At 34.4% G+C, this 24,532-nt stretch overlaps 1 protein-coding gene and 2 pseudogenes across 3 annotated transcripts; all 3 read left to right on the forward strand.

The window, feature by feature from the left end:
- Positions 1 to 270: 270 nt before the first annotated feature.
- LOC142642634 (disease resistance protein RPP13-like) lies at positions 271 to 5,082 on the forward strand. Of its 3 annotated transcripts, none has more exons than XM_075817032.1 (3): positions 271 to 3,395; positions 4,134 to 4,410; positions 4,522 to 5,082. In XM_075817032.1, the coding sequence occupies exon 1, from the start codon at positions 440 to 442 to the stop codon at positions 3,299 to 3,301; it is 2,862 nt and encodes a 953-aa protein (XP_075673147.1). In that variant the 5' UTR covers positions 271 to 439; the 3' UTR covers positions 3,302 to 3,395; positions 4,134 to 4,410; positions 4,522 to 5,082. The 3 variants fall into 3 exon arrangements, with proteins under 3 accessions (XP_075673147.1, XP_075673146.1, XP_075673148.1); XM_075817031.1 differs by having other exon boundaries at positions 4,550 to 5,082; XM_075817033.1 differs by having other exon boundaries at positions 4,553 to 5,082.
- Positions 5,083 to 9,380: 4,298 nt separating this feature from the next.
- LOC142644378 (late blight resistance protein R1-A-like) lies at positions 9,381 to 11,148 on the forward strand (annotated as a pseudogene).
- A 7,986-nt stretch (positions 11,149 to 19,134) lies between these two features.
- Positions 19,135 to 23,308, forward strand: LOC142643646 (disease resistance protein RPP13-like; annotated as a pseudogene).
- Positions 23,309 to 24,532: the final 1,224 nt, after the last annotated feature.

Genomic DNA, 24,532 nt, shown 5'->3' on the forward strand with positions numbered 1-24,532 from the left:
GACTCGTTCTAATCTTTTTCCTGCGTACATTAATATAGATTTTAATGAAGTTTTTAAGAAACTAAAGTCAAAACAATAATAATTGCGATTTTTTTTTTATCAAAATAATAATAATAACAATTGTGAGTTTTTTTTTATTAAAGAAAAAAAAAAAACAATTGTGAGGCAAGAGGTCAACTGGTTGGACAGGTTGGTACCTAATCACAGAACATGTTAGGAAGTTATAGGCAGACATGAACACTGCTTGTTGAACCAAAAAATGTTCCAGCTAGAATTTTTGTATTCACTCCCCCTTCATTTCCACCTTCTAAGACAGTCAACATATAAAACTTCCTTCATCCTTCCTTTCGGACTTTCCGTTCCAAACAATTCCTCTTCCCCCTGAGAAAAAAAATCTGTAATTGTTGTACAAGTTTTGTGTTTTTTCCACGAGGCAGATATGGCAAACAATGCTGTCACTTTCCTATTGGCGAACCTGACTCAGTTGCTCATCCAAGAATCAAAATTGCAAGGTGGAGTAGAGGATCAAGTCAGGTTACTTCAAAATGAGCTGAGAATGATCAGCGTCTTCCTCCAAAATATTGAAGACAAACGACATGACAATGTCTTGGTAAAGGAAGTAGTAGGCCAAATTAGGGACGTGGCCTATGAGGCTGAGGATGTTATTGATACGTTCATTATGACTCTGACAAAGCAAAGGAGAAGAAACAAGGTCAGGAACATAATCCATTTCTTTGACCAAGCAAGCACGCTACACGAGGTTGCAAATAAGATAGAGAGAATCAAGAATGTCATCAAGGAAATTTACGAGAATAGGAGCAAGTATGGGGTAGAAATAGCTGAATCATCTGGAGGAGATGCAGAAGCGGAGGAGATACTGCACAGGCGTAGGAGACATGTTGAGGAAGATCAAGTGGTGGGCTTCGCTCATGACACTGAGGCATTGACGAAGCAGCTTATTGAAGGGAGTTTGCAACGGAATGTTGTTTCAATCATTGGCATGGGCGGCTTAGGTAAGACCACTCTTGCTAGGAAGATCTACAACAACAATGATGTCAAGAATTACTTTGATTTCCGTGGGTGGGTTTATGTCTCTCAAGAATATAGATTCAGAGAGCTGTTGCTTGAAATTTTGAAGGGACTAACACCACTGCCAAGAGTGATGTTGAAAGCTGATTTGAAAGAAGAATTACTCAACAATTTGGAAGCGTTGTATAGCTCAAATAAGGATAAATTGAAAGGGACACTAATCGAAAACTTGAAGCATATCAAGGAAATGAATGATGAAAAATTTAGAAAGGCATGGTCTAATTTCCTGGAAGGCATAAAAGAGCAACATTGTGATTTGAAAATTTTGTTGTCGGGTTTCATGCAAGATTTTTACAAGAAGAATGGTGTTAAATTGCAAGATATGACAGATGATGAATTGAAAAGTGTGTTGCTTGAAAGCTTAGAAGACAGGAGGTACTTACTTGTCATGGACGACATCTGGAAAACTGAGGTATGGAATGAGGTAAGTACTGCCTTTCCAAATAACTCAAATGGGAGTAGAATATTGATCACTAGCCGAATAAAAGAAGTAGCATTACATGCAACTACTGTTAATAATAGTGTTCCTCCTATTCCCCCTTATGAACTCCCATTTCTTAATAAAGATAAAAGTTGGGAACTCTTCTCTGAAAAGGTATTTTGGGAAGGTACTTGTCCTCCAGAACTAGAAACACTAGGTAGACAACTTGTGAAAAGTTGCCATGGTTTACCACTTGCTATTGTGGTATTGGGAGGCCTTTTGGCGAGTAAGGAGAAAACACATCGAATATGGTCAAAATATATTGGCCATGTCAATTCGTATCTAACTGAGGATAGATCAAGTTGTATAGACATATTGGCTCTAAGCTACAATCACTTACCCCGACGCTTGAAACCATGCTTTCTATATTTTGGTATCTACCCAGAAGACTTTGAGATACCCGTGAGGCAACTAATCCGACTTTGGATAGCCGAGGGATTCATACGGCAAATTGGGAATAGAAATATAGAGGATGTTGCTGAAGACTACATGGAGGAACTCATTAATCGAAGCCTGATTCAAGTGGCAACGAAAAGGCTAGATGGAGGAGTCAAAACATGTCGTATCCATGATCTTCTACGAGACCTCTGTATATCGGAGAGTTCTGAAGAGAAGTTTCTTGAGGTTCATTCAAATGTTAACCTTTCACCCATAGGCAAATGTCGTAGAATTTCCATCCATTATGACAACAATCCATACATTTACTCCAGCCCTTGTAAGCCTTCAAATAGTCGCTCTATAATAGTTTTCAGGGGGGTTGTTGAGCACAGGTGTCCTCATGAGAAAAGCTACTTGAAACGGCTTTGCAAAAATAACAAGTTGGTTCGGGTGGTAGAGCTTAGTAATATGGGCATTTGTTGCTTAATCCCCAAAAGGATTGAAAAGCTGGTCCTTTTGAGGTACTTAAGCATCGCATCTGGTGAGCTTCATGTCATTCCAGATTCCATATGCAACCTTTGGAATCTAGAGACGTTGGACATGAGAAATTCCACAATGACAACAAAATGCTTGCCAAAGGGGATATGGAAGTTACAAAGATTAAGACATTTGTACCTGGATGCGCCAACATCTCTACCTAGAACTGAAAATACAGCTGCTTTACCCAATCTTCAAGTCCTTACTGGTATAGCTATAAATGAAGACACCAAGGGTCACTTTGCGAAGGCCAGATTCCCTAACCTAAGAAAATTAGGATTGTATTCTTCAAGATGGGTAGAGTCAGGGATTTTGTCAAGCCTCCATCCCTTGTGTCATCTACAAACTTTGAAAATTTATTATCTTTATTGCCTCACAATTCCAACTTCAATTTGGTTGACCCTCACAAAAATAACCATAGTAAGTGCAGACATATCTTTACCCACCATGCGAGTGTTGGGTAGCCTTACCAAACTTCGAATACTCAAATTAAGAGGATTTGCCGATCCACTCATCACCAATGAATTCCTCAATTGTGATGAAAGCAGTTTTCAGCAACTTGAAGTCTTTAAAATGGTATGTCTGAACGTTTTTGCATGGAATATGGGGCAAGGTGCAATGCCAAACCTTCAACGTTTGGTCATCGAAAGTTGCGTTCTTTTTTGTATGCTCCCGAACGAACTATGGTGCTTGAGTGCCTTGAGGGATGTGGAAGTTTTACATCCCGGTCCAGAATTGGTAGAGTGGCTTCAAATGTTGCAGATGAGGGGTGGATGTAAGCTCCATGTATATCCACCTCTCAATCCAACTAATTGAGAGAGTTGATCAGTTGTGCTATGCTTTGGTGCGGTGCTGAGACCCGAGGTGTCAATGGTCGTTTCCTTCGTCCGTTCATTCGTGTATTTTGATGGTATGATATGATATCACATGTACTTGTTACTTTTTTTCTGTTTCTCTGATTGTAGCTGTCTCATACATTTTAATTCCAATTTTTCTTCATATGTTCCAAAATTTCTTAATTTTTGTGTCGTATGGTATACCATGCCACAAATATCCAGCCAGGTGAATAAATCACTTCTGAATTTCTCTTGTAAATGCAAATAAAGACTGTAGAGTTATCTTCTTCGATACACATGTTCATCCCCAGCTAGTTCCGGATTTACTTTTGCAAATCAGGTAGATTCTAAAACTTAAGCTAATCAGAAACTTCCAGTCCTACTCAACTAACGGTACGTATTAGCACCAGCTATTTACTTACACCACTGCCATAACCGAGGAGTCAGACTCAGAGTCCAACGGAAAAGGCCTCAAAGAGTGAAACCCCCTGGCTGCTCCTCCTGATAAAACCATTTTTTTTTCAGATACCAACGTTAACTAGGATCTAATTTCTTAGGTAATTCACCCAAAACTGTTTGTTACATGCACACAAATTGTTTGTTCAAATAGCTGAGAGTGTTTTGTTCTTTTTTTTTTAGAACTTAATTTTGCTAAAATTGTTGGGATAACATACCTCCTATTTATTTTGATAGACTAACATGCAAGAAGACCTGCCTAACTTGATGGCCTATTTAGTTTCGCTATTGTTTTGGTTCTTACATGAGTAATTGGTCTATAAGACAAAGTTGATCCAATGTTGTCTGTGATGAAGGTTGAGAAGGGTCCACTAGAATCATATGCCGAGATAGGCGGTTTCGATGAGGCAGTTGAAATCCCTGAACTATACATCCCAATCCAAAATTGGCAAGGAGGCTTCAACAGTTGCAGATGAGGGATGGATGTAAGCTCCAAGTCTATCCACCTCTGAGCCTAACAACTAATTGAGATAAGTAGTTGATCTGCTGTGCTATGCTTTGGCCTGAGAAGTTAACTAAAGCCTTTACTGTTTTTGTTTTCGTTTTGATCAATCGGTTTTGGTTTGGAGGAAGGTATAACTAAATTGAAAAGCATAATTAGTCTGTGTTTGAATTCAATTATATTATATTAATTTGTTAAGTTCTTTTTCTTTTCTTTTTTCTTTTAACTTTTTCATCTTATAGACTTCCATCTTTTTCTGTTTATTACAAGAAGTAGGAAAGGAAAGTTGAATCCAAGCGACAGACGTTGGTTCTGAAATAATGGGCACTGAACCTTTTTTTGTTTTTTTAAGTCAGGTAATGTTGCTTAACCATAAAACGCTTGTGCGAACACAAGCATTAAACATAATATCTAGACGCTAGTTTTGTCTTCAAGATGATTCTTCAAAGATATCTTGGAAAGGGAATGCAATGCACCAACGAATTGACCATATTTTTTTATAGTGAATTCTTCTTGTGATTGTACTCAAAGCTAGTAATTATAAGTAAACTGTTTTTTTTTTAATAAACGTAATTATTAGTTAACTGGTGGAATCAGTCTAGTTACTTTGTCATAATGCTATTTTTATGGATGTCTATTATTGCACTTTTTTTTTTTTTTTTACTTTTCAATGCTTAACAATCTTTTTTCTTATGTTATTATGTATACCAATGTCTAACACTCATTTCAGATGTGTGAACCAAATATGAAAATGTTCAATTGTAACTCACAAGGCTTCTTTCTATCTGCTCTTGGCTAAATAATTTATGAACCAAATAGTTAATTACATTGTATGATTCCAAGAAAACTACCAAATGCGAATTGATAATTGAGCTCCGTCATTGTTGTATTAGGAGATGAAAAAGAATGGAATTAGAACTTTCATAATGTAGTGCAAAAAGCTAGCTCACTTGATATGTCCATGAGGAACATCTTAACACACACACACAGGAGAAAATCCATAATTCTAGTACAACAAAGTTGTTGGGATTCCTGACTTTAGTTCTTGGCTACCATATGATTGAAAGTGAAGGTCTCAAGGTCCTATAATTTTTTTTTCTGAGGATGTTAAGGCATTTTTCACAAGCATGCTGAATATATAATAGGTATGTAATCACAGATCTTTATTGCTGACCTTATTAACTTCTCAAGCATTGCACAATCCTGAGTTGTTCCCCATTATCATTTCCTAGGGCTACTTCTCATCTTAGTTTTGGCTCCAGAATTGGAAATCTGCTTATGCCTAAAGTTATTATTTTTAATTATCCTTTTGTGTGGATGTGTAGATTACAGTTAATTGTTAATTGTTTTTTTAATTATTAAAGTAAATGGAACAAATATAGAGAGAGGATTAAAAATTCGAGAGAATTAAATGAAATTAACGTGCATGATTTGGTTTGATGGACTAATTACTTGAACTACAAAAATGGATTTGGTTTTTTAATACATGTAACGTTAGGATTCTTAGTAGAATGAACCTGAATTAGGATAATACAACATACTTCGGGCTTGACTAGATTATACAATGGGCTTGTACACGTCTATGCATGTTTAGTCCACAACTTCTCTGCAATTATCAAACTTTGGCTAGTTAGCACCCATAACTACTCAAGTGCAAGCTTGTCACAACACCCATTGAAAATACTTAATTATCAAATACTAAAAATTATATGTTTACTCCAATAACATAAGTACTTAAAATGAGGGAAGAAATTTATCGACCATCTGGCAATCAAAGACACAAGTTATTGATAAAAATAGGGCAGTGATAAAATCTCAGTCTTTTAGAGTCAGAATTATCAAACATCGATCCCTTGAATAAATAAAATAAATATATAAATAAGGAATGTAGACATAGAGGCAGTAATAGATGATATTGTATTTATGACATTTTTATCAGTCTGAAATTTAAATCTTGTATGGTAAGTGAAATAATTGGAGGATATGCAATTCAGCAGAAAAAGACTGTAAAACTAGTGTCTCAAAACCTTGCCATGGAATCTGCAAGATGAGCTGAAAAAGGCCTGCAACTATACATTTAGAAAGACGAATGCAACTTCTGTGCCAAAAGTTTAGTTCAATTGGGATGGTGTGGTGCCCCTAATTTGTGAGCTGGACGTCAGATTGTATTCAAGCCACCTCTCTGCTTTACTCATCCCACTGCGAGCGAGTGTTCTTTCTTTCCATCTAAATGCCTCATAACCTAGCCACTAACTTCATCAGGTTCGTTGGTATGAGATGATTCAACTATTTCTGGATCCTTCAGCAAAAAAAAAAAAAACTATCAAGCAAGCGGTCCATCTCATCTGGAAATTCAGCCTTTGCTCGATTGGTTTTTCCTCCAACGATAACCATCGTTCCATCTTGTAAGGCCCAATTCTTTTGGATGTTCAAGAAAGAAAATAGTGGAGCAGATGAGTATGTATTAAATTGGAATCATAGTTTCAACAATGGCAATAACAATCCAAAATGAAATTATTAATTGAAAAGAAAATGAGCAATTTAACACATCTATGCACCTTTACCGAGTAAAAGTACTGATGCAGGAAATACGCTTTATTAATTTTTATTACTATTCTTCAGTCCAGAACCTAAGTAAAACTTTGAAAAGGACTAAAGATGACATTTTTTAAATCATATATTATATAATAAAAGTTGGGTTTAGATGCCGTTGTTGTATCAAGTGTCTTCACTAAATTATAAAAAAAAAATTAATTTTTAGATTTAAAAAAAAAAATCTCCTATAATTTTTAAGTTGATAAAAATCTTAATTTGATTACAATCCAAATTCTTCGTCTAATCCATTTAGTCTTTATTTTTTGCATGTAGTGTACTATAAAAAAGCAGCAACTTTGTTATTTTTTAATTACTACACTGCACTTTTATATATATTAAAAAAAAAAAGGTAATGCGGTGATTCTCAAATACCACCTCATCTAACCCATCTAATCTTATTTTTTAATACACTACACATTTATATATATATATATATATTTATTATAATTAAAAAAAAAAAAAGGTAATGCGGTGATTCTCAAATACCACTTCCAAAAACTAAATAGATAATCCTAAGACACATAATTAAATAAATGAAACAAAATAGATAATCCTAAGACAAATAAATAAATAAAAAATAAGAAGAATTTGATCACAATTGGAGTACTAATCCACATCAAATACCACTTTTTAACTATTATGTATTCTTCAAACAAGATCTCTCTCATTCTGTTTATTAAAAAAAAAAAAAGTCTCTCTTTCTTTCTGGCAAAAGAAAAAGACAATTCAGACTTGACTCTGAATCACAACAAAAGATTTCTCAATACTGAAAAGCTTATTTTCAAGGCTGAAAGTCTTCACTCACTTATAGCGATCAGGTTTTATTATTATATTCTACTTTTGCATGCTTTTTTTCGTGTTATATATATATATTGAGAAAGAATACTTTGAAATTAATTAAAAAGAATTAGCCATGGTCAGCTAACAATATGAAGTAGAGGTGTGGAGAAACTTCCTACATTCACACCATAAAACCTGCAACATGTCTTGCATGTTTAGCTAGGTTATGAGGGGATTGTTGCTATACAACATATTCAGGAGAGGCAGTCCATCATTTTTAATATAGGTAAACTTAGGTTTAGATTGAAATAATCTACCACACGTACCCACTCCCCACTGTCATTAAATATCAACATTAAGTTTAAGAGAGTTTCAACCTATGGTGTCCACTCCTGATGATAGCTCTTTATCATCAGATCAAGACATCAATCAGTTTTTGGTGTAGACGGGGATTGAACCCCAGATCTCTTATACAACTATCAGAGATTTTATTAGTTGAGCTAACTGGAACCCACTCAACATTAAGTTTATACTTCATTGTTTACTTTTTTTTGTTGAGAATATTAAGTATTTTAACACACATGGAGAGAGGGAAGAATACGTCATTGTTTACTATATCTTGATATTATGTTAGTATTCTTTTTCTTTTTAATGACTTCTTTACCATCTTGAAATTATGTTTGATTTCATTTTAGAATGATTTGAGTTTGGAAAATTTTATTTACTCTTAAGCTATTGTATATACGCTAATTCAGTTTAAAGTTTTAATTGGGATAGGATGACTTAGTGTTTGTTTGAAAACTGTTTATTTAGATGAAACAAAAAACTTTTTACTGAAAGTACTTTAGATAAAGCTATAAGTTAGTTGAAATAGTACAGTGGGCTCCTGAATAGTACTAAAAAGTGCAGTGGGACTCATAAATAATAGCAAAAATAAGCTAAATAGTATTAAAAAAAAAGGCTTATTAAGCCAATGCCAAACGCACACTTAGTTCATTGTACACGTTTTGGGTGTTGCGATTCTTTTTTTGTCAAATGTGTTAATATGCTAATTATTTTTTCATGGATATTTCCATTCATGCGTAGAGAAATGCTAAAATAACATTGAACTAGATGAAAACAAAATAATGAATTACATTCCATGTTGAATCCTCATTTACATTATCCAAAAAAAAAAATGTACTTTCAAATTTGCTAATTGCTTAAAAGTGCAAAATAATGTAACCTCAATTACATTCCATGTTGAATCCTTATTTACATTATCCATAAAAAATTGTACTTTTGAATTTGCTATTTGCTCAAATTAAAAGTGCATATATCATTGTTGACATTGAGAATATGTCTAAGAATCAAATGCATCGCATTAAAAAAAAAAAAAGATAGAGAAAACGTAAATAAGATTGCATTCTAGTAGTGAACCTCGAATCCACGAGAGGTTCCTTAAATCCACAAAGTGATAAATTGGAATCCACTAGAGAAAGAAATTGACAAAATGTCTGTATTTTTATTAATCTGAAAACTAAAATGCCTTGAAGGCTACAATGTGTTTAATAGTAAAAAGAAAATCTAGGGTGGCTAGAAACCCTAAGGCGGCTATAAAAGTATATAAAACCCTAATTTGACTAAACAACATTAAAAGCACCTATAACAAGAAAATAAATCACTTAAACCTAAAATAACAAAAAATAACATAATAATACTAAAATTAAATAATTATAAAATTTGAATTCTTGATCGTGTCCTACATCATGATGAATTGAAAATTATACTTAAAAACTTGGAAGACAAGTGGTATCTACTTGTCTTGGACGACATCTGGAAATCTAAAGTATGGAATGAGGTAAGTGTTGCCTCTCCTAATAACTCAAATGGGAGTAGAATATTGATCACTAGCCGAATAAAAGAAGTAGCATTACATGCAAGTAGCGTTAATGATATCATTCCTCCTATTCCTCCTTATGAACTCCCTTTACTTAAAGAAGATAAAAGTTGGGGACTCTTCTCAAGAAGGTGTTTCGGGGAGGTACATGTCCTCCGGAACTCAAAACTCTAGGCAGACAAATTGTGGAAAGTTGTCATGGTTTACCACTTGCTATTGTGTTATTGGGAGGACTTTTGGCAAATAAGGAGAAAACGAATCGAACATGGTTGAACTATGTTGGTCATGTCAATTCGTATTTGATTGAAGATAGATCAAGTTGCAGAGACATATTGGCTCTAAGCTACAAACACTTATCCCGACGCTTGAAACCATGCTTTCTATATTTTGGTTTCTACCCAGAAGACTTTGAGATACCAATGAGGCAACTAATCCAACTTTGGATAGCCGAGGGATTTATACGAAAAATTCGGAATAGAAATATTGAGGATGTTGCTGAAGACTACTTGAAGGAACTTATTGATCGAAGCTTGATTCAAGTGGCAACGGAAAGGCTAGATGGAGGAGTCAAAACTTGTCATATCCATGATCTTCTATGAAACCTATGTATATCGGAGAGCATTGAAGAGAAGTTTCTTGAGGTTCATTCAGATATTAACCTTCCACCCATAAGCAAATCTCGTAGAATTTCCATCCACTATGCCAACTATCCATACATTTATTCCAGCCCTTGTGAGCCTCCAAATTGTCATTCTATAATAGGTTTCGGGGGGGTTGTTGAGCTCAAGAGTCCTGAAAAAAGCTACTTAGAATGGCTTTGCAAAAGTAACAAATTGGTTCGGGTGATAGAGCTCAGTAATATGGGTATTTGTTGCTTAATCCCTAACATGATTGAAAACCTAATCCTTTTGAGGTACTTGAACATTAGATCTGGTGAGCATCGTGTCATACCAAATTCCATATGCAACCTTTGGAATCTAGAGACGCTGGACACGAGAAATTCTATAATAGAACGCTTGCCCCGGGAGATATATATGGAAGTTACAAAAATTGAGACATTTGTATATGAATGGGCGAACATCTCTACCTAGAACAGACAATAAAACAGGTTTACCCAATCTTGAAGTCCTTACTGGTATAGATTTAAATGAAGACACTGAGAGTCTCTTTGCCAAGGGTAGATTTCCTAAGGTAAGAAAATTAAGATTGCATTCTTCAAGTTGGAGGGTATCAAAGCTTTTGTCAAGCCTCCATCCCATGCGCCATCTACATACTTTGAAGATTTGTGAAATTCTTCAACTGTCAAGTCCAATTTCAATCCAATTGACTCTCACAAAGAAAACCTTAGAACGCACAGACGTAGGTCATGCCATGACAGTGTTGGGTAGGCTTACCAACCTTCTAATACTCAAAGTGATAGGAAGTGAAAGTTAGAACACCCTCTTTTGCAATGGAAGTAATTTTCGTCAACTTTAAATCTTTAAAATGGCGAAGGTGATTGTTTTAAAATGGACTGTGGCAAGGTGCAATGCCAAGGCTTCAACGTTTGGTCTTGGAGAGTTGCAAGTTTGGTATTGTTAACGTATATAGTGTTGTGGACTTTAGGCCCAATTAGATTATTTGTATAGCACACATTCGTATACTACACTCTCACTTGTACTGCACTCATATGTCTCCTATATAAAGGCACTCCTGTATATTCTTTCATAGAGAAATGCAATACAATTATTCAGTATTTCTAACATGGTAACAGAGCCACAGCTCTAACCTTTTACTAGCAGTCTTGTCTTTATTGGTGTTACTTCATTCTCAACATCGCTTCCGCCATCACAACAGCTGCCACAGCCTCTCGCCGTTGAACCTTCGACGTCTCTCAGTCGTCATCCTTACCTGCAGCCGCTGCCGTTAAGGAGTCCCACACCGCAAAAGCCACTGCTCTTCTCATCACCAACTCGAAAATTCCTCCGATTAATTTTCCACAGGTACTATTGAGATCGTCTTGCACCGATCTACTCACTCATGGAAGTCCTGCAACCAACAGAGTCCACACACGCACGCACATGCTGTTATAGTAATCTGCATCGAAAGCCACGTGCCTCCACATGCTACTGTCCATCTGGGTTGTACAGCCACGCACCCTCACGCGCCACCTCTGTAAGTCACGTGCTTACACGTGCCATAACAGCTTGCAGATGTCATTTTGGCACGTCAGCCCTAGTTGCTGACACCATTCGCTTGCGTCATTGCTGACGTCATCTACTGACATCATCTTTGCTTGCATCATCTAGCAGTTGACTTTTTCTTTTCAACTTTGACTGTTGACTTCCACATAGTTGTCCGTTGACTTTTAAGGCAGTTTGACCGTTGACTTTTTTCGGGGGTTAACGTTTTTGCAGTCCAGGTACTCCTTACCCAGTTTTTCAAGTAAATTTCATCTTTGCAATTCCATTTTGCATATTTTACTTCTAAATGAAGAATAAGGACAAGTCTTCTTCTTGTTACAATAATCGTCACCGACAATCCAGCAAACGTTATTGCTATTTCTACAAACGTTTTGGCCACAATATTGAGACTTGCTATCATTGCAACAAATTAGCTGTTTCAATTTCTGCTGCTACTGTTGCTAACACTAAGAGTGTCCAACCAATGGCTCCCGTCTCTACACAGTCTAAGTCTTCTGGATCCGCTTTCACCATTTCCAGAGATGACCTTATAAACATCATTGCTAATGTCATTTGTATGTTTAGTAATGCATCTTATTCATCATCTCTCTCAGCTTTATTTGGTATCTCTCCCACCTCTTGGCTTATGGATTCTGCTTGTTGCAATCACATGACACCTCACTCATCTTTATTTTCTAAACTTTAACCTGGACCACACCCTCTTAATATTCGCACAGCAAATGGTTCCATAATGTCTGGTCATAATATAGGTTCCGTTTTGACCTCTAACCTCTCAATTCATGGGGTCTTTAATCTGACATTTCTTACAATTTATTTTCTATGGGACAATTAGCTGAGTTAGGTTATCGCATTATCTTTTATTGTAACTCTCCTTCTTTGTGAATAAAATTTTCCAGTTCATCACAAAAAGTAACCGATTTCAATATACCAATGGTCCATTAGGTTCAATAGACGTACTTTCTTCTGGTGTAAACAATATATCTCACATTAAGTTTAAAGTAAAAAGTTAGTCAAAACTGTTGTGAACAATAGTGTTACACTATGATACCGCCATTTTAATCTATAGATATTATAAAACTATTTTCTGTGGATATTTTGTTTCAATGTTTAGCAATCATTTTGGAATTTGTATGAACCAGACATGAAAATGTACAATTTTAACTCAAAAGGCATTCTTTCTATTTACTTCTGGAATAAGAATTATGATTCCAAAATGGATTATGAATTAGGAATTGTTGTATTAGCAGAAGAAAAATAATAGAATTCTTCCCCCAAGCACAATACTTGGAGAAAGTGTGGTTAATCGTGAGTGGTAGTATAAAAAAATGTGATAAGCTTACGTGAAAGTGATTCTCCATCACTCAAATTTTATCATTTCAACAAATCGTAATAAATAGTGTAATCTTAGAAAAACTCGGGAACTTTAACCAACTTTTAAAAAGAAGTACGGAAATAAGCATAGGTGATGGTACTAGCTAAGACAATCATTGTCCATGAGAAGCATAATCTCAATACACATGAGAGAGATCAGAGAGAGAATAATTTTTTATTCTTTATTTTCTGGATTTAAGGGAATGTTGTCTCAATACATACACTCCCTTCTTGTGAGACATCCCAAACTTATTGATTGTTAACGTGGATGATAAAATTGGAGATTTTAATTTATTACATGTCCTTCAAATTAATTTAATTTACTTGTCAAATATCAAATCAATTAGTCAAGTTACTTTTTCTAGGCACTCACCACAACATATCATTTATATATTTCTAAAAACTGAAGTATAGTATTTATTATTATTATTATTATTATACTCTAGTTGTGCCACATCAGCGTCTATGTCATTATTTTTTTTCTTTCCAATTTTCCTATAATTTTTTTAACATTTATTTTTTTAATATTTATACTTCTTCAGCCTTTCTCTCTCCCTTACATTTTCATCTCCCTACTACTTCTCCAACCTTTCTCCCTTTCTTACCTTTTCATCTCTCCATTACCCTCTAAATTAATATCATTAATCTTCCTCTTTACCTTCATCTTCCATTATTTTTGTCTCTTCTTATTCACACATTCTTACTATAAATTTGTCGCTATCTCTTCCATTCTATACATAGTTTTCCCTCACATCAAAAATGTTCTCTCTCTCTCTCTCTCTCTCTCTCTCTCTCTCTCTCTCAACTCTTTGGTGGATTTTTTTAATTTTTCTTGCATATCTATTTTAGGTTGATAATTATTTATATTCTTTAAAACTCTACTTTGGGTTAATGCGATTTAGTTTTTTTTTTTTTTTGTTCTCTTTGAACGTTAAATGCTATCTTATTGCGTTATATTGAGTTAAATGTGGCATATAAAAATATAAAATTATTCTATTACATAGCCTAATTTTTTATAGTGCTCAATTTAGACGTTAAACTATGAGACATTACTAATCGTTGTTTATTCTTTAATCCTTTGTGGTGGGCAAAGTACTCTTAATAGTTGTATTAGAAATACACTATCATGCCATTTATTTAGAGAAAAGTAAAGGTTAACCAAACAAAAATAATCAAATAGGTGACAAATTTTAGCTTTAGCAATTTACTTTTAATATTATTATTATTTTATAATTAGATTTTGCTAATAATTTTTTATTTGATAATATTTTTTGGGTTGATGTAATTACAATAAATTGTTTTCCTAATTAGTCCAATTAATCATTGTTAAGTCTTATCAATTTTCTTAATTACATTTTTTGGTGTTTTGGATTGTAGGCGGAAAAAATAAGGTTTGAGAAAGTTTGTTTAAAACAAAAAAAAAATTTCAAAATTTTATATTATTTTTAATGATTCACAAAATGTTATAAAAATAAATATTTTCGTTACCTTACATTTTGAATTTAAAAAAAAATTAAATTATTTTTATTTTGATATAACAAAATTTATATTTATGATTATTCATATATTACATTTATGATTGTTTTTATAATAAATATAAATATGATTATGAAATACATTATCTTTTATTAAATTAGTTTGGATTATAAAAAAAAATAATCAATAAAATCATCATAAGATAATTATAACACGCAATGTGTGAGTTCACGGCCAGTATAAATAATATCTGTCGGCAGCATTGTAAAATGGATATTAAATAATATCTGTCGGCAGCAATGTAAAACGGATATTAATGTAGTACTCCATTATTAGGAAAAGAAAGCAACGAAAAACAAGGAAAAGACAGTCAACATAAAACAAGGAAAAGAAAGCAGAACTCCATTACCAGGAGCCTTCCCTCCTCCCGTCATTTCCAACTTCAAAGTCCGCATGACAGTCAATATGAAACACTTTCCTTCAGCCTTCCGGAATTTCCTTTCCCAACAACCCTGTGCCCCTGAGAAAAATATTTTTGGGTATTATTTCATTTTAAATATTTTTTAAAAAAGTTTAATATTTAAATTTTAAACTTTGAAAGTGTTTTATTTATACCTCAAAGTTTCTACAAAGATTTCATTTAAACATTCTATCATATTTTTCTATTAATCCGATAATCATCACATCACTAGTTTTTTTTTTTTGTTTTTGGCCTGATACGTCATATCACTAGTTGGTTTAAGTGAGATTTATTTCAAATATTGAGGTTTAAATTAAACTTACCTGGTTTGATTAAAATTATTTAAAACTATAAGGACTAAATGAATATTTGTTAAAAAGGTTTTTATTTTTTAAAAAAGGTTTAGATAGAACGTAGCTTTTTTTTTCTTGTTCTTTTTTTGAGGGTGGACCATTCATTCATTCATTCATAATAATAAAGTATCTTGATACAAAACTTCCATTACAGGTGAAGGAGAATCTTCCATCTAATACAAATCATCATCTAAACTATTCTTAGCATGTTGTGCAAGTACATGTGCAACCTTATTTCCATCCCTCCTTGTGCAACAAATACTAGCCCACTCTAATCCATGGATCAAATGATGAATATCACCCACCACATTTTCAGATAGAACTTAGCTTTTAGATCTTCTTTTCCCTTTCCTTTTTAATTTTTTATGTTTTGAGAAGAGAAATACATAAAAGGGTAGCAAAAATACAAATTTATCTTTGCTTTTAATAGGAGTGAGTAACAGGAGACAAATAAAACTTACTTCAAATAGGTAAAATGCCAATTTTTAAATCACAGGTAGACAAAATGTTTTTTCGAGCAAATCATAGGTGGGCAAAGTGTAATCTCCCTTCCTTTTTTATTTTTTACAACAAGTAGGAAAGGAAACTTGAATCCAAGTGACAGACATTGGTTCTGGAACAATGGGCACTGAACTTTTTATATATATATATATATATATATATATATATAAAAAGTAGTAATTATTAATACTCTACCATAATGCTATTTTTATGGATGTCTATCATTGCACTATTTTCTTAGTCATTTAACTTTTTTCAATGCTTAACAATCTTTTTTTTCTTATGTTACTATGTATATCAATGTCTAACACTCATTTAAAATGAGTGAACCAAGCATGAAAATGTTCAATTGTAACTCACAAGACTTGTTTCTATCTGCTCTTAATTAAATAATTTATAAACCAAGTAGTTAATTACAATGTATGATTCCAAAAAAAATTATCAAACGAGATTTGATAATTGAACTCCGTCATTGTTGTATTAGAAGATGGAAAAAGAATGGAATTAGAACTTTCATAAAGAAGTTTGTTAAGTTTTCAAAGTGCAAAAGGCTAGCTCACTTGATATGTCCATGAGAAACATCTTACACACACTCACGAGAAAAATCATAATCCTAGATTCCTAGTACAACAAAGTTGTTTGAAATTCCTGACTTTTAGTTCTTGGCTTTGTATAATTTGCCCCACTTACCATTTGATTGAAAGTGATGCTCCTCTAATATTTTTTCTAAGGATGTTAGGGCATGTTTCACAAGCATGTTGAAATATAATAGGCATGTAATCACATACCTTTATTGATGACCTTAGTTAACTTCTCAAGCTTTGCATAATCCTGAGTTGCTCCCCATTGTTGTTTACTTGGGCCACACTTCTCATCTCACTTCTGGCTCCAAAACTAGAAATCTACTTCTACCTAAAGTTATTATATTTAATGTGCGTTTGGCATTGATTATTTTTACTAGCTTATTTTACTATTAAGCTTATTTTGTTACTATTCATAAATTCCACTACATTTTTTGATATTATTTATAAGTATCACTGCACTTGTGCTCCAAAACTGTGCGTCTGTTTTGATACTGCTTATTTTGCTGAAAACTAAAAACTAAAAACACTGTAGCAAAATAATTTTTAAATGTGTGAATAGTGCCATGAGACTCATTTTTAATGAAAAAATTGCTGAAAAAAAAAGATTTGTGGGTCTCGTGAACAGTGCACGGGATCCACTGGTGTGCACTGTCCACCACTTATTTTGCTGGTCAAAGAGGTAGTGGGTCTCGTGTACAGTGCACGAGACCCACTGACAGAAAAAACCCATGTGAAAACACTGTTCTGAAAAAAAAAAAAAAAAAAAAAAAAAAAAACGCATACGTGAGACGCAAACTCTCTATCCAAACACGGAAGTTAGGTTTTTCTTTAAAATGAGTCTTCAAAGATATCTTGAAAAGGAAATGCAATGCACCAACAAATTTGTCATATGTTATGATAGTGAATTCTGTTTGTGATTGTACTTAAAACTACTAATAATTATTAGTTAACTGTTGGAATCAGTCAAGTTACTTTGCCATTATGCTATTTTTATGGATGTCTATTATTGCACTATTTTCTTAGTCCATTTTTTTTTCAATGCTTAACAATCTATTTTCTTATGTTACTATGGATATCAATGTCTAACTCTTACTTTAGAATGTGTTAACCAAGCATGAAAATGTCCCGATGTAATTCACAGGGCTTCTTTATATCTGCTCCTAGTTAAATAATTTATAAACAAATTACTTAATTACATTGTATGATTTCAAGAAAATTATCAAACAGGAATTGATAATTGAGCTTGTCATTGTTGCATTAGGAGAAGAAAAAGAATGGAATTAGTACTTTTATAAAGAAGTGCAAAAAGCTAGCTCATTTGATTTGTCCATGAGAAACATCTTAATACACTCACAGGAGAAAAATCATAATTGAAGTACAACAAAGTCGTTGAAATTCCTGACTTTTAGTTCTTGGCTCTATATAATTTGCCCACTAACCATATGATGGAAAGTGAAATTCCTGAAATATAATAGGTTTGTAATCAGTAATCACCGACCTTTATTGATGACCTTATTGTTAACTTCTCAATCTTTTCCCCATCGTCGTTTTGGCTCCAGAACTTGAAATTTCCTTCTGCCTAAAGTTATTATTTTTAACTATCATTTTGTGTGGATTTGCAGATTACAGTTATTTGTCAATATGAACACTTCAATTACCCAAAAATAGATGATGAGAGATGGACCAGTCAAATTAATTTCATAAATTTGGTTTACACTAAATACTTGCTTTTGTACTAATTGTTAAAGTAAATGGAAAAATATATGAAGAGAAATAAAAATTCAAGAGAAATACATGGCATTGATGTGCTTTGATGGACTAATTACTTGCACTACAAAAATGGATTAGATTTTTTAATACAAATAACATTAGGATTCTTAGTAGAATGAACTCGAATTAGTATAATACAAAATACTCCGGACTTGACTAGATCATACAATGGGCTTGTACACGTCTATTTTTAGTCCATAACTTTTCTGCAATTATAAACTTTGGCAAGTAATCACCCATTATTACAACCATTCTTTCTCCAAAAAAAAATTAGGCAACCAAATATAGAAGTTATTAATAAAAACAGGGTCGCAATAAAGTCTCAATCTTTAGAGTCTGAATTATCAAATGACATACCTTCATTAACCAAAAAAAAAAAAAAAAAAAAAAAAAAGAAGAAAGGAAATGTATACCTAGAGGTTATAAAGAATGATATTGTATTCCTGACATATTTTTTCAGTCTGAAATTTTACATCTTGTATGGTAAGCGAAATAATTGGAGGATATGTAATTTAGCAAAGAAATATGTAAAACTTGTGTCTCAAGCCACACTGGAATCAGCAATATGAGCTGAAAAAGGCCTGCAACTATAATACAAATTAAACTTATGTGCCAAAGTTTAATCCAACTAGTTGCAGATCTACGCATGTATAACTATTTTTTTGGCGTATTGTATAATGTATATTTTATTTTTTAAATTTTGTTGTAGATAATTTTTTCTTCCTAAAATTTAAAAAAATTTCTAAAAATAATTTATATCTATCTATTTTTACAAATATATAATTTATCCTTTTTGGTGTTTTTTTTTTTTTTTTGGTGTTGTTGATACTCATACTATTCTTTTTTTTAAATGGTCCATGTTCTTCAAACATTGCTTTTGCTTTGCTTTTTCTTTTTATAAAGTGAACGACATTCTCGATGTTTTTCCTAATTTCACTTCATAGTTCATGCTTCCAGAGCTTTCCCTTTATAGAAAGAAAAAGCAAAAGCAAAAGCAATGATACACTTTCGTAAACTTTCCAGCTAAGAAGTCTTCACTCCTCCAACAGAGTTTAAATTTGATACGGAAAAAAACTTTCCTACATCCTTCAGGACTTTCCATTCCCAGCAACAATCCCTCTCTCCCTCTGAAAAAATTTCAGAAATTGCTGTACAAGTTTAATTTGTGATGTTTTCAGTTTTTGGGAATTGAGCTTCAGTAACATTTTTATAAAATTAACCAAATAATAGAATCCACCCGTATGACTTGTCCCATCACATAAAGTCTCTCTCCAAAAATCAGTTTGGCATTCTCACTTCAACCCGTTCTTCTCTGTCTCTTCTCCTTCTTCATGTTTTTTTTCTTTTACCCCGAGCTCTCTCTTCTCGCTGAACCTTCATTGCTCCTCCACAAGCCACCACCACCACACCAGTTGTCACCATCACGAGCAATCACCACGAGCCACAGTGAGATCAGTTCAAGCTCAGCCCCCAGATCGGGCCTTCGTTTTTTCTCTCTCTTTCCTCTCTTTGCCAGATCGGTTTCTCTCTCAGGCGTTTTTTTTTCTCTCTCTCATCTCTGTGTCTAATTTCGTGATTTGGTTCTCCGATCTAAGGATTCTGAGTTTGGGTTTGCTATGTTTGTGGTTTGGGTTTCCTGTGCATTTGTGTGTTGGTGGGTTTGGATTTTTGGTTGTGGTTGGTGAGGCTTGGGCAGTGGTGGAGGTTGCTTGTACATTCGTTTGGATTTTTTGTGGAAGGTTGTGATTGTGATTGAGGGCTGTTGGTGGGTTTGGATTTTTGGTTGTGGTTATGGGTTTCCTGTGCATTCTTTTGGATTTTTTGTGAGGCTGTTGGTGGTGTTGATGGTAGTGGAATCTGGGTTTGCCGTTGGTGGTGGTGATGAAACTGGGTTTGGGTGTGGGTTTCATGTTCTTCGTGTAGAGTCAAGCGGGTAAGGGAAGAAGACAGTGCAGCCATGGCAGACAGTGTTGTGAGTTTCCTGTTAGAGAACCTGACTCAGTTGCTCTCTCAAGAATCAAAATTGCTTGGGGCAGTAGAGGATCAAGTCAGATTACTCCAGAATGAGCTGTCTCTGATCAAAATCTTCCTCAAAAATACTGAAGGAAAACGACATGACAATGAGTTGGTGAAGGAGGTAGTAAGCCAGATCAGGGACGTAGCTTATGAGGCTGAGGATGTTATTGATACATTCATCGTCACAGTGACAAAGCACAAGAAAAGTAGCAAGCTGAGGAGGTTTATCCTTTCATGTGACCGAGCTATCTCGTTTCATGATGTTGCAAAAAGGATAGAGAGCACCAAGAATGAGATCAAGGAAATTTACGATAATAGGAGCAAGTACGGCATAGGGGAAATACCTGAATCATCTGGAGGAGATGCAGAAATGGAGGAGATGCTTCACAAGCGCAGGAGATACGTAGAGGAAGTTCAGGTTGTGGGATTTGGTCACGACTCAAAGGTATTGGTGAAGCAGCTTATTGAAGGGAGTTTGAATCTTAACGTTGTTTCAATCATTGGCATGGGTGGCTTAGGTAAGACCACTCTTGCTAGGAAGATCTACAACAATAATCATGTCAAGAACCACTTTTCTTTCCATGGGTGGGTGTATGTCTCTCAAGAATATAAAATCAGAGACCTGTGGCTTGAAATTTTGAAGGGTGTGGCACCAATGCCAAAACTGAAGAAGTTTGTGTTAAAAGTTGAATTGAAAGAGGAATTAATTCACGGTCTGGAAGCTAAGTATAGCACGAACAAAGATAAGTTGAAAGGGACACTAATTGAAGACTTGAACGGTATCAAGGCAATGAATGATGAAGAATGCAAGAAGGCATTGGATAAATTCTTGGAACAAATACAAGACCTTAAATTGGAAAAATCATTGTCAGGTTTTGTGAAAGGTATTTACAAAAACAATGGTGAAGGATGGCAAGATTTGGATGACGATGAATTGAAAACTGTGTTGATCAAATGCTTGAAAGACAAGAGGTACCTAATTGTCATGGACGACATCTGGAAAACTGAGGCATGGAATGAGGTAAGTGTTGCCTTTCCTACTAACTCCAATGGAAGTAGAATATTGATCACTAGCCGAATAAAAGAAGTGGCATTACATGCAAGTCGTATTAATGATAATATTCCTCCTATTTCCCCTTTTGAACTCCCATTTCTTGAAGAAGATAAAAGTTGGGAGCTCTTCTCTAAGAAGGTGTTCGGGGGAGGTACATGTCCTGTAGAACTTGAAACTCTAGGGAGAGAAATTGTGAAAAGTTGCCATGGTTTACCACTTGCTATTGTGGTATTGGGGGGCCTTTTGGCCAATAAGGAGAAAAGGCATCGAACATGGTCGAAATATGTTGGCCATGTCAATTCGTATCTGACTGAGGATAGATCAAGTTGCATAGACATATTGGCTCTAAGCTACAACCAATTACCCCAATACTTGAAACCATGTTTTCTGTACTTTGCTATCTACCCAGAAGACTTTGAGATATCAGTGAGGCAACTAATCCGGCTTTGGATAGTCGAGGGATTCATTCGAAAAATTGGGAATAGAAATATGGAGGACATTGCTGAAGACTACTTGGAGGAACTCATTGATCGAAGCTTGATTCAAGTGGCAACAAAAAGGCTAGATGGAGGAGTTAAAACATGTCGTATCCATGATCTTTTACGAGACCTTTGTATATCAGAAAGTGTTGAAGAAAAGTTTCTTGAGGTTCGTTCTAATGATAACCTTTCACAAATGAGCAAATTCCGTAGAATTTCCATCCACTATGGCAACAATCCATACATTTCTTCCAGCCCTTGTAAGCCTTCAAATAGTCGTTCTATAATAGGCTTCGGGGGTGTTGTCGAGCTCAAGAGTCCTCCTGATAATTGCTACTTGGATTGGATTTGCAAAAGTAACAAGTTGGTTCGGGTGGTAGATCTCAGTAATATGGGCATTTGTTGCTTAATCTCCAAGGGAATTGAAAAGCTGGTCCTACTGAGGTACTTAAGCATTTCGTCTGGTGAGCTTCATGTCATTCCAAATTCCATATGCAACCTTTGGAATCTAGAGACGTTGGACATGAGAAATTCTATAATAGAACGCTTGCCCCGGGGGATATGGAAGTTACAAAAATTGAGACATTTGTATATGAATGGGCGAACATCTCTACCGAGAACAGACAATAAAGTGGGTTTACCCAATCTTGAAGTCCTTAGTGGTATAGATTTAAATGAACACAGAGAGTCTCTTTGCCAAGGGTAGATTTCCTAAGGTAAGAAAATTAAGATTGCATTCTTCAAGTTGGAGGGTATCAAAGCTTTTGTCAAGCCTCCATCCCATGCGCCATCTACATACTTTGAAGATTTGTGAAATTCTTCAACTGTCAAGTCCAATTTCAATCCAATTGACTCTCACAAAGATAACCTTAGAACGCACAGACGTAGGCTCTGCCATGACAGTGTTGGGTAGGCTTACCAACCTTCGAATACTCAAAGTGGTAGGAGGTGAAATTCAGAACACCCTCTTTTGCAATGGAAGTAGTTTTCATCAACTTGAAGTCTTTAAATTGGCAAAGGTGAATATTATAAAATGGTCTATGTGGCAAGGTGCAATGCCAAGGCTTCAACGTTTGGTCTTGGAGAGTTGCAAGTTTGGTATAATGCCCCCGGACGAACTATGTCACTTGACTAACCTGCAGTATGTAGAAGTTTTAAATCCCGATCCAAAATTGGCAAAGATGCTTCAACAGTTGCAGAAGAGGGATAGGTGTAAGCTCCATGTCTATCCACCTCTACATCTGGACTCAACTAATTGAGAAAATAGTTGATGGCTTCAACTGCTGTACTATGCTTTGGTGGGGGGCTGAGGCCTGAGGGGTCAATGCTCCATTTTTTCAGGTTTTGATGGTATGATATCAAACGTAATCATTGTTTTTCTAATTCCATAATTATCTTCGATTTTAAGCCTTTATTGCTTTTTTTTTTTTTTTGCCATGAAAGTCTTTCCAATAATTTATCATGTTTTTGGTGATAAATCCATTTTGGTTGGGAGGAAGGTATCTTGGGACACTAATTAATCGAAATGCTTAATAAGTCTGTGTTTGGGTTCAATTATATGTAATATATTCAGTTTTTTTTCCCTTATAATTCAAACTTCTTCTTAATTTTTTTTTAACAAGTGAGGTGGCAGATTTTAATCCAGATTCTCCTTAAAAGTGAGACTATAATATTACTAAGCCACAATACTCTTGGCATAACTTCCCATTTAAATGTGTATATTAAACAATCTCCTCTCTTGTTAATTTCTAAAATGGTATTTTAAACTTAAGTTTACTGATCTAACAGACTTTGGGTTTGAAATAATGAACATTGAACATAATATGAAGACATTACTTCTGTCTTGAAGATTATTCTTCAAAGATATCATGGAATGGGATTGCAGAGTGTCGATGAATTTGTCATCTGTATTGGAAGTGAATTCTGCTTGTGGTTGTAGTCAAGACTGGTTATTATTGGTATATCACCGGTATATCCCATGAGTTTATATAATAAAATTCTTGTTAACTGGCGCAATCAGTCAAGTTACTCTGCCATAATGCTATTTTAATTGATAGCTATTATTGTACTATTTTCCTTGTTCTTTTTGTTCTTTTTTTTCCTATGCTTAACAATTTTTTTCTGCTGTTGCTCTGTATTTCAAAGTTAACAGCCATTTTGGAATGTGTAAACCAAGCATGAAATGTGCAATTGTAAGTCATAAGGCTTCATTCTGTCTCTTACTGGTTAAATAATTTGATTACCAAGTACCAAATAAAAATTGAGCCACATCATTGCTGTATTAGGAGATGAAAAAAGAATGGAATTAGAAATTTGATAAAGAACTACTAGTTAGCTCTAGCTCTCCCTGAGAAATATCTTAACACACAGACACAGGAGAAAAATTAAATTTCTAGTATAGCATAGTTGTTGAGAAAAGGTCAATAGTTGTATCCTGCATTTTAGTACTTGGGTCTATATAATTTGCCCCACATATCATATGATAGAAAGTGATGTTCCTATATTGGGGCATGCTTGGAGCACATGCTGAAATATAATAGAAATGTCATAACAGACCTTTATTGATGACCTTATATTCAACTTCTTAAGCTTTGCAATATTCTAAGTTGTTTCCCCATTGTTGTTTACTAGGGCCACTTCCCATCTCAGTTCTGGCTCAAGAACTAGAAATCTGCTTCCACCAACGGTTATTGGTTTTAATTATCCTTTCGTGGACTAGAGGATTAAATTAATTTTTCTATACGTACACTTC

Source organism: Castanea sativa, chromosome 7 (genome assembly GCF_040712315.1).
Source record: "Castanea sativa cultivar Marrone di Chiusa Pesio chromosome 7, ASM4071231v1".
Taxonomy (NCBI): domain Eukaryota; kingdom Viridiplantae; phylum Streptophyta; class Magnoliopsida; order Fagales; family Fagaceae; genus Castanea; species Castanea sativa.